This window comes from Oncorhynchus clarkii, chromosome 5 (genome assembly GCF_045791955.1).
Source record: "Oncorhynchus clarkii lewisi isolate Uvic-CL-2024 chromosome 5, UVic_Ocla_1.0, whole genome shotgun sequence".
Taxonomy (NCBI): domain Eukaryota; kingdom Metazoa; phylum Chordata; class Actinopteri; order Salmoniformes; family Salmonidae; genus Oncorhynchus; species Oncorhynchus clarkii.
Window position 1 is genome coordinate 81,860,686 of NC_092151.1, and position 10,679 is coordinate 81,871,364.

At 43.7% G+C, this 10,679-nt stretch overlaps 1 protein-coding gene across 1 annotated transcript; it reads left to right on the plus strand.

The window, feature by feature from the left end:
- The first annotated feature begins 2,764 nt into the window (after positions 1–2,764).
- On the plus strand, positions 2,765–7,383 carry LOC139409446 (transmembrane and coiled-coil domains 1). Its single transcript, XM_071154609.1, has 7 exons — positions 2,765–3,177; positions 3,760–3,837; positions 5,568–5,627; positions 5,802–5,848; positions 5,985–6,052; positions 6,238–6,382; positions 6,641–7,383. Exons 1-7 carry the CDS (start codon positions 3,108–3,110, stop codon positions 6,737–6,739), a joined length of 567 nt encoding a protein of 188 aa, XP_071010710.1. The 5' UTR covers positions 2,765–3,107; the 3' UTR covers positions 6,740–7,383.
- The last annotated feature ends 3,296 nt before the right edge of the window (positions 7,384–10,679 follow it).

A 10,679-nucleotide genomic window follows, 5' to 3' on the forward strand; every position in this document is an offset into this window, starting at 1 on the left:
TAGGCAGACCTAGCTCTCAAGAGAAGACAGGCTACTGCCCACAAAATGAGGTGGAAACTGAGCTGCACTTCCTAACCTCCTGTCCAATGTATGGACATATTAGAGACACATCTTTCCCTCAGATGTATTTATTTTCCCTTTTGTACTTGAACTATTTGCCTATCGTTACAACACTGTATATAGCAATAATATGACATTTGAAATGTGTCTATTCTTTTGGAACTTTTGTCAATCAATCAAATGTATTTTATAAAGCCCTTTTTACATCAGCCGATGTCACAAATTGCTATACAGAAACTCAGCCTAAAACCCCAAACAACAAGAAATGCAGATGTAGAAGCACTGTGAATAGGAAAAACTCTAGAAACCTAGAGAGGAACTGAGAGGAACTGGCCAGAATAAAAACAAAGGTCAACTCAGTTAGTCTGTGTAGGCATTTTGTTTTGTATTTAGTTAGCTATTTAGCAGTCTTATAGCATGGAGATAGAAGCTGTTCAAGAGCTTGTTGGTGTCAGACTTAAGGCACCGGTACCGCTTTCCCCTGCGGAGGCAAGAGAACATTCTATGGCTTGAGTGGTTGGAGTCTAACGATTTTCCAGGCCTTCCTTACACACCGCATGACATAAAGTTCCAGGATGGCAGGGAGCTCGGCCCCAGTGATGTACTGAGCTGTCAACACCACACTCTGTAGCGCCATGCAGTCGAGGGCAGTGCTACTTCCATACCAAGCCATGATGCAGCCAGTCAAGATGCTCTCAATTGTACAGCTGTAGACCTTTTTGAGGATTTGGGGGCCCATGCCAACCCTTTTCAAGGTTCAGCTCATTGAGCAGCTCCTTGGTCTTACTGATGTTGAAGGAGAGGGTTGTTGTTCCGGACCCACACTGTCAGGTCACTGACCTCCTCCCTGTACGCTGTCTCATCATTGTCGGTGATCGGGCCTACCACCGTCGTGTCGTCAGCAAACTTGATGATGGTGTTGGAGTCGTGCGTGGCCACGCAGTCATGGGTGAACAGGGAGTACAGGAGGGGACTTAGCACACACGCCTGTGGGGCACCCATGTTGAGGGTCAGCGGGGCGGAGGTGATGTTGCCTACCCTCACCACCTGGGGCCCATCAGGAAGTATGGATGGAGGGGTTGGAGGGGTCAATGGTGTTGAGTACTGAGCTGTCAAAGAACAGCATTCTCACATAGGTATTCCTCTTATCTAGGTGGGTGAGGGTAGTGTGGAGTGCAATTGAGATTGCGTCGTCTATGGATCTGTTGGGGCGGTATGCAAATTGGATTTGTCTACGGTTTCTGGGATGATGGAGTTGATGTGTGCCATAACCAGCTTCTCAATGTACTTCATGATTACAGATGTGAGTGCTACAAGGTGGTAGTCATTGTGGCATGAAGCCTTAGAGTTCTTGGGAACAAGAATTATGGTGGTCATCTTAAAACATGTGGGGATTACAGACTGGGACAAAGAGATGTTGAAAATGACAGTGAATATACCTGCCACCTGTTCGGGGCATGCTCTGAGAAAGCACCCTGGAATACCATAAGGCCCCGTGGCCTTGCGGGTATTGACCTGATTAAAAACTTCTCACTTCGGCCTCGGAATGCGAGATCACCCACACCCGGTACAATGGTGTTATTGTCAAAGCTGGGTCTTCCTTTGTAATCTGTAATGGACTATAGCCCCTGCCACATGTGGCAGTCATTGGAGTCTATGTAATATGATTCCACCCTATTCCTATATTGTTCTCTTGCTCGTTTGATGACTCTGCTGAGGTCATTGTGGGACCTCTTGACCTTGATCCTGTCCTCAGCCGTAGCCTCAGGGTTGTCTGCAATAGCCCTGTGTGCGGTAGCCCTATCCTTTAGTTTAGTGCCAACTTTAGTGTTAATCCAGGGCTTTTGATTTGGGAAGCAGCGAATCTGTGGGGACAAGTCGCCGATGAATTTCCTAATGAAGCCAGTGACAGAGGTGGTTAGCTCTTCGATGTTATCCACGGAGTCCCAAAACATGTTTTTATCAGCTCTAGCAAAGCAGGCCTGAAGTATAATCTCTGATTCCAGAGCATTTCTCAAAGGACGAGTCACAAATAATTCCCGTTTGAGCTTCTGCTTTTAAACAGTAGCAGGAGTATGTATGGAGTCATGATCTGATTTGCTGAATGGCGGACGAGAGGGTAGCCAGCTTGCCATACACTGGACCGGTAGACAGTGTCCTACGCCCCACCTGGCGGGCACTGTTTTCCAGCAGTTTTGTTAGCAACGGAGAGGGCAGGTGTTCGGCAGGCGGGAGAAAAGGACACTGTGTGCTAGCTTAGCCAGCTAGTCCTAACACTGTGTGCTAACTAGCTAGATAGCTCGCTAGTTAGCGGCACCATGTGCTAGTTAGCTGGTCCCGCCTTCCGCCTGCTGTGTCCCGGTGTCATCCTTAGGACTACCTGGCTAAACTGCAGTGCTAGCGGGAGGCAGGGATGACAGGTAGGTGGGTGAAAAACTCAGATAATACTTTTTATTTCCCTTTTGACCCACATTCCAATGTGTAACACAAGCGGGAAGGAGGGGGGGGGGTCATTCATGCAGGGACCAATGGGGTGCTCGAGGGGGGGTTCATGCAGATGCAGGAACGCCACGAATTTTGGGCTGCAGTTGCACACTACTTAAAATATATATATATATATATATATATTCATGCAGGGACCAATGGGGTGCTCGAGGGGGGGTTATATATATATATATATTAACAACAAATCAATACAGAAAGTACATGAGGGAACACAAGTATATATAGATTATAAACAATGGGCAATCGAGCTAGGGGGTACAATATCACATTACAATTACACAAGGACCTTAAGGGACATACATACACTTTACAAGCAGTTGCACACTACTGCCTCACTTCGCCCCTTCTGCGTTGATGTATGTTGATTTACCAACCGGAAGCGCTAGCCGGAAGTTGCTCCCGTATTCGTGACGTGTACTTGTAACTACTATTTGCAGTTGCTGCTGACATCAAATTCCATACTCAAATGCGGCGAGAGTTTGCTGATAAATTATAGCCACGTTCAGTATCATAGGAAAGGGATCGTGATACGACCTACAAAAATGACAACCATGTTCGCAGATACTATTCTTATTGTTTTCATCTCTGTTTGCACAGCTCTGTTAGCTGAGGGTAAGTAACTAACGTTACAGTAGCTAGCCAACGTTAATTTTAGCTAAGCTATCTGGCTGACTTTAGCTAGCTACCTGATACTGACTTTCTAATTTTGGCTAGCAACCATCAAACATATTCGTGATGTATTTTATTTGGTTAACGCTGAGTGCTGTAGATGTTTTGTCATTTGAAAACCTGTTTAATCCGGGGCATGAGTAGCACGACGCTTCTTAGCTTTGGGACCCAACATTGGGTGGGAGTCTGTCTTTATGAGGCTACAGCCATCAGATCTAAGAATTGCGAGCTCTCGGCCAGGTCACTGGGTATCTGTAAACGACTTTGTGACAACGGCTGATGTTAAAATGACTTTATGAAATACATGTGATTGATTGATTGGTCACCAATCTCAAAGTATACTAATGATAATAACCGCATACTTGTTATTTGTAGTTAGTGACAGAGCTTATGTTTCATCAGGAGATGATTGGGGCATCATCTAATACACATGCATAATTTTATATGCACATTCATTGATATGTTGATGTATTGATTGCTCTAAATGTAGTATTTGCCTAACCTTTTAAACATCTCCATCCTAAGGAATTACATGGGTGTTGGTGTATCGTACTGCAAAGTACAAGAGTCTGAAGGCAGAGGTGGAAAAGCAAAGCAAGAAATGTGAGTGTCTTTTTAAATACATTTTCATTGCTTTTCACAATTTACACACAGACGACATTGTTCAGTTCTTGGATCAAATGTTATTTGTCACATGCACCGAATACAACAGGTAGACCTTACAACAGTTGTAGACCTTCAACACCATAGTACCCTCAAAGCTCATCACTAAGCTAAGGATCCTGGGACTAAACACCTCCCTCTGCAACTGGATCCTGGACTTCCTGACGGGCCACCCCAGGTGGTGAGGGAAGGTAACAATACATCTGCCATGCTGATCCTCAACACTGGAGCTCCCCAGGGGTGCGTGCCCATGACTGCATGGCGACTCCAACGCCATCATTAAGTTTGCAGACGACACAACAGTTGTAGGCCTGATCACCGACAATGACGAGACAGCCTATCGGGAGGAGGTCAGAGACCTGGCCGAGTGGTGCCAGAATAACAACCTATCCCTCAATGTAACCAAGACTAAGGAGAGGAGTGTGGACTACAGGAAAAGAAGGACCGAGCACGCCCCCATTCTCAGCGACGGGGCTGTAGTGGAGCAGGTTGAGAGATTCAAGTTCCTTGGTGTACACATCAACAACAAACTAGAATGGTCCAAACAGACCAAGACAGTCGTGAAGAGTGCACAACAAAGCCTATTCCCCCTCAGGAGACTGAAAATATTTGGCATGGGTCCTGAGATCCTCAAAAGGTTCTACAGCTGCACCATTGAGAGCGTCCTGGCGGGTTACCATAAGACTCCTGAACAGCTAATCAAATGGCTACCCAGACTATTTGCACCCCCCCCCTTACAGTGAAACACTTACTTACAGGCTTTAACCAATAGTGCAAAAAAGGTATTAGATGAGCAATAGGTAGATAAAGAAATAAAACAAAACAACAGTAAAAAGAGAGAAGCCTTTTTGTCCTAGACTTGGCACTCCGGTACTGCTTGCCATGTGGTAGTAGAGATAAGTCTATGACTGGGGTGGCTGGGGTCTTTGACAATTTTTAGGGCCTTCCTCTGACACCGCCTGGTATAGAGGTCCTGGATGGCAGGCAGCTTAGCCCCAGTGATGTACTGGGCCGTATGCACTACCCACTGTAGTGCCTTGCGGTCAGAGGCCTAGCAATTGCCGTACCAGACAGTGATGCAACCAGAGTAGCAATGCTCTCGATGTTGCAGCAGTAGAACCTTTTGAGGATCTCAGGACCCATGCCAAATCTGTTTAGTTTCCTGAGGGGGAATAGGTTTTGTCGTGCCCTCTTCACGACTGTCTTCGTGTGCTTGGACCATGTTCGTTTTTGGTGATGTGGATGCCACGGAACTTGAAGCTCTCAACCTGCTCCACTACAACCCCGTCGATGAGAATGGGGGTGTGCTCGGTCCTCCTTTTCCTGTAGTGTACAATCATCTCCTTTGTCTTGATCATGTTGAGGGAGGGGTTGTTGTCCTTGCACCACACGGTCAGGTCTCTGACATCCCTATAGGCTGTCTCATTGTCGATGATCAGGCTATTGTGTCATCAGTAAACTTAATGATGGTGTTGGAGTCGTGCCTGGCTGTGCAGTCATGAGTAAACAGGGAGTACAGGAGGGGACTGAGCACGCACCCTGAGGGGCCCCCGTGTTGAGGATTCGCGTGGCGGATGTGTTGTTACCTACCCTTACTGTTGTTGTTTTCAAGGGTGACGGCTCTGTAGTGAACTATTTTTTTATACAGTATATGTATTTGAATATTACAGTGGAGAAGAAGAAGGAAACCATTACAGAATCTGCAGGACGTCAACAGAAGAAGAAGATTGGTAAGAAAGAAGAGTCATGTGTTTATACAGTATGTATTTGGACCAAAGCTTTCCTGGACCATAGCTATCGTCTCATCTTAATTTTGACAAGAATATTACGATAATAGATATGACAGTTGGTGTATATAAAATAATATGTGGTCCCCATACACAATGTTTTAATTTCAACTTCAGAGAGACAAGAGGAGAAACTGAAGAACAACAACAGAGATCTATCCATGGTGAGAGAAATGTGTTTTTTTGTCATACAAATTAAACAAGCCAACGCCCTGTGTATTCTTTCCCATTTGCTATCTAGCTTCATTGATGAAGGGGTGACCACATTTCATCTGACTGTCCTCCCGTCTTGTGTTACAGGTACGAATGAAGTCCATGTTCGCCATTGGCTTCTGTTTCACAGCGTTGATGGGAATGTTCAACTCCATGTGAGTGTACAGACAATGACAAATGCTATCTGTTAGATCTAGTGGCACGGTTGGCTACTCTGTTATGATGACAAACAACTCACTGTGTTCATTGTGAGTTTTTTTTTTTTGTTAAGCAATCGCTCTCAGCTCAAAGTTAGTCACCTCCTTACCCACCACGTGCTAATATCATTGTCTGGTTTTAGCTTTGATGGAAGGGTGGTGGCCAAACTGCCATTCGTCCCACTGTCCTACATTCAGGGTCTTTCCCATCGCAACCTTTTGGGCGAGGACTTCACTGACTGCTCATTCATCTTCCTGTACATTCTCTGCACCATGTCCATCAGACAGGTAACTCAACTGACACTATTTTACCACCTGTCATGGGATGCAGTATATTGACAAGAGTAGCAAATACTCGGCTAACAAAAAGAGTTAAGGACATACATTTATGGATTTGAAGTTGAAGGTTTCCACAGACCCAATCTCTTAAAATATGATACACATTCAACAGCTTATGGTTCACAACTTTCCAGAACTGGGACTTCTCCTAAATATCCTTGGTTTCTGTCTAATTGCTATGTAAATATTGTTTATATCCATCCACAGAACATCCAGAAGATGCTGGGTCTGGCCCCCTCCAGAGCTGCCACCAAGCAGGCTGGAGGTTTCTTGGGACCCCCTCCCCAGGCAGCTAAGTTCTCCTAAGAACCAAGCATATGGGTGGCCTTCCAGGCTGACTACATTACATTACAGTCCAATGGTTGTGTACCATGTCATCGAGTGTGCAGCCGAGCATCAGATCCTATATCATATGATGTGATTTTTGCAATGTAGTCTGCTTAGAACGCGTCTTCAGTCCTATTTCTACACTGTGACTGTCTGGCCACAGAGAGAAGGGAGAGGACAGCCCCCTCATCTGTACAGAGAATGACATTGCTGTCACAAAGATGGATGGGATGACTCTTTGTATACATTGAATACCATCAGCAGCTACTGTATCATTCATTCATTACTTGTACCCATTATTTCATTGAAGTTTGTAGTGTACCTGGTTTGACCCATTTTCCTTATTTTGATGCTTTAAGTTTTAGTTCGATTAGTTTGACATTAAAGTAGCTATGATTGTGAGTGCTAATGATTTACAAAATGTTACAAAAGTGTGAAATATATCCTGTTTATATTCAGATAAACATTGTGATAAGATGCTAAACAAAAATCGTATGAGATTGGAATAAATTAAGCAGACCTGGGAGTGGATTGGCTGTTTGGTTCATCAGTACATTATGTGATTGCCTGGCTCTGTAGTATTTCATTTCTTACTTAATGAATAAATGTTTTATCAAATTTTAGCCTGTTTGATGCTGTTTTCTTTTCTTTGCAATTGTATGATCTATGTCTGCTACCACAGAATATCATAAGTAAAACAAGTATTCATGACTTTGGTGGTTCCTATCTTAGAAAGCCATAAGTGGGTTAATGAGTCAGCAGAAAATTGTTACTCTATAGTCTACACTATTGGAGCTGGGCTGGGGCCAACAACACACAGATCGAGAGGACTGCTAAATTAATTGGCAGGGTCATTCCTATGATACATTGCCTTTTTTGTTCCAGGAATGATCTGTTCTTATTTAGTGTAAAATGTGGATTCCAAAAGGCTTTAAATTTAAGGTCAGATGTCTACTTTAACACAAAAACATGGATCCTGAAAGGGAATAGTATTCATGTTATTACACTTTTTTTTGCCAGTGGCTATCTGTGTTTTTTTCCATGTCCCCAGGTGATATTTATCAACTTCTACAATAAATTTAAGCCATACAATAATAAAATATACCAAACCTTTAACTATTTTATTGTCCTAGTTAAGTATTTTTCATCAATAATGTTTTTTTCATGATTATTGTATTTATTATTTCATTTAAAATATTATCTGTGTCCCTGATACCGCTTTCCAGTCTGTTAGTTTGTTGTAATTCTCCATTTAAGAAAACACCTTCCTATAATGACCCCACATTCAGGAAGTGTGGGAAAACTATGGTGCAAAGCTACATAAATATAAACACTCAGTTATATCTATGTGTCCATGTTTCAGGTTGTTGTCCTACTCATCAATGTCCACCCTGTTAGGCTAAATTATAGAGAACATTTAAAATGTTAAAATATGTTTGATAGAGCAGTTAAAATTCTGTTCAAGTTTTCACCATTATGCTAGCTCAATCTTGCTCACTCACCGAGCTATCGCTAATTTAGGCTCAACATGTCCACCCAGTTAGGATTATGCACCCAAACAGTTTTTAAGTGCCTGGCTTGACCAATAAGTTTTTCTGAAAGTCAAACATGTCCCTTTTCTGATATACATTACCAGTCAAAAGTTTGGCAACACATTCAAGGGTATTTCTTTATTTTTACTATTCTCAACATTTTCCACCCTTTGCCTTGATGAAAGCTTTGCACATTCTTAACATTCTCTCAACCAGCTTCACCTGGAATGCTTTTCCAATAGTATTGAAGGAGTTCCCACATATGCTGAGCACTTGTTGGCTGCTTTTCCTTCACTCTGCAGTCCAACTCATCCCAAACTATCTCAATTGGTTTGAGATTGGGTGATTGTGGAGGGAAGGTCATCTGATGCAGCACTCCATCACTCCCCTTCTTGGTCAAATAGCACATATGCAGCCTGGGGGTGTGTTGGGTCATTGCTCTGTTGAAAAACAAATGATAGTCCCACTTAGTGCTGTTGGGTTCGGAGTGAAATTTTGAACATTGCTATACTAGAGACATTGTTATACCCAGAAGCATAGCATATAAAGGAGTGAAAGAGACTGGTTTTTACATCAGAAGTTAATGGTTATCTGTAGGAGACAGATGGCTGTGGGATGAGGGGAGACGGGTGGAGATCTTTGGATTAGGCCTCAAGGGGGTTGAGGTCAGGTCAGTTTCCCTTAAGGGAGAAACAATGGTTTATTATCCTATCACTTCGTCTTCCTGTCAGACCATAAAAGATATAAGGATTGGAGAGAAGGAGGAGTGTCTAAATTGGAGTATATATACTTGTGGTGGTGGAAACGTGATGTCTGAATGAAGCTGTATAGACCCATTGGGAAGAATTACACTTGGTTAAGCTTCTCTAGTGTCCGTGGGTTATTTACTCTGAAAATTAGAACCTAACAGCGAAAACCAGATGGGATGGCGTATCGCTGCAGAATGTTGTGATAGCCATCCTGGTTAGGTGTGCCTTGAATTCTAAATAAATCACTGAACATGTCACCAGCAAAGCACCCCCACACCATCACATCTCCTCCTCCATGCTTCTTGGTGGTAAACACATGCAAAGATCATCTGTTCACCTACTCTGCGTCTCACAAAGACACGGTGGTTGAACCAAAAATTGCACATTTGGACCAAAGGACAGATTTCCACCGGTCTTTTATTTAGTTTACCTTTATTTAACTAGGCAAGTCAGTTAAGAACAAATTCTTATTTTCAATGACGGCCTAGGAACAGTGGGTTCCTGTTCAGGGGCAGAACGACAGATCTGCCCCTGTCGTTCAGCTTGGGGGTTTGAACTTGCAACCTTCCGGTTATTAGTCCAACGCTCTAACCACTAGGCTACCCTGCCGCCCCGTCTAATGACCATTACTCATGTTTCTTGGCCCAAGCAAGTCTCTTCTTCTTATTGGTGTCCTTTAGTAGTGTTTTTTTTTTACCAGCAATTTGACAATGAAGGCCTAATTCACCCAGTCTCCTCTGAACAGTTGATGTTGATGTGTCTGTTACTTGCAATTTCCAAGGCTGGTAACTAATGAACGTATCCTCTGCACCAGAGGTAACTCTGGGTCTTCCTTTCCTGTGGCGGTCCTCATGAGAGACAGTTTCATCATAGCGCTTGATGGTTTTCCAATCAAATCAAATGTATATCATAAAGCCATTCTTACATCAGCTGATATCTCAAAGTGATGTACAGAAACCCAGCCTAAAACCCCGAACAGCAAGCAATGCAGGTGTAGAAGCACTGTGAATTGGAAAAAATTCCCTAGAAAGGAAAGAACCTAGGAAGAAACCTAGAGAAAAACCAGGCTATGAGGGGTGGCCAGTCCTCTTCTGGCTGTGCTGGGTGGAGATTATAACAGAACATGGCCAAGATGATCAAATGTTCATAAATGACCAGCAGGGTCAAATAATAGTAATCACAGTGGTTGTCGAGGGTGCAACAGGTCAGCACGGCCAGGTGGACTGGGAACAGCAAGGAGTCATCATGCCAGGTAGTCCTGAGGCATGGTCCTATGGCTCAGGTACAAAGAGAGAGAAAAATAAAGAAATAAAGAAAGAAAGAGAGAATTAGAGAGAGCATACTTAAATTCACACAGGACACCGGATAAGACAGGAGAAATACTCCAGATTTAACAGACTAACCCTAGCCCCCCGACACATAAACTACTGCAGCATAAATACTGGAGGCTGAGACAGGAGGGGTCAGGAGACACTGTGGCCCCATTCGATGATACCCCAGGACACGGCCAAACAGGAGGATATAACCCCACCCACTTTGCCAAAGCACAGCCCCTACACCACTAGAGGGATATCTTCAACCACCAACTTATCATCCTGAGACAAGGCTGAATATGGCCCACAAAGATCTCCACCACGG

Excerpts from the sequence above, each read along its gene's own strand:
- LOC139409446 (XM_071154609.1), top strand. The coding sequence starts at position 3,108 with ATGACAACCATGTTCGCAGATACTATTCTTATTGTTTTCATCTCTGTT. Across the intron at positions 3,178-3,759 it reads CACAGCTCTGTTAGCTGAGG|GAATTACATGGGTGTTGGTG; the intron begins GTAAGTAACTAA and ends CTCCATCCTAAG. Across the intron at positions 6,383-6,640 it reads GCACCATGTCCATCAGACAG|AACATCCAGAAGATGCTGGG; the intron begins GTAACTCAACTG and ends ATCCATCCACAG.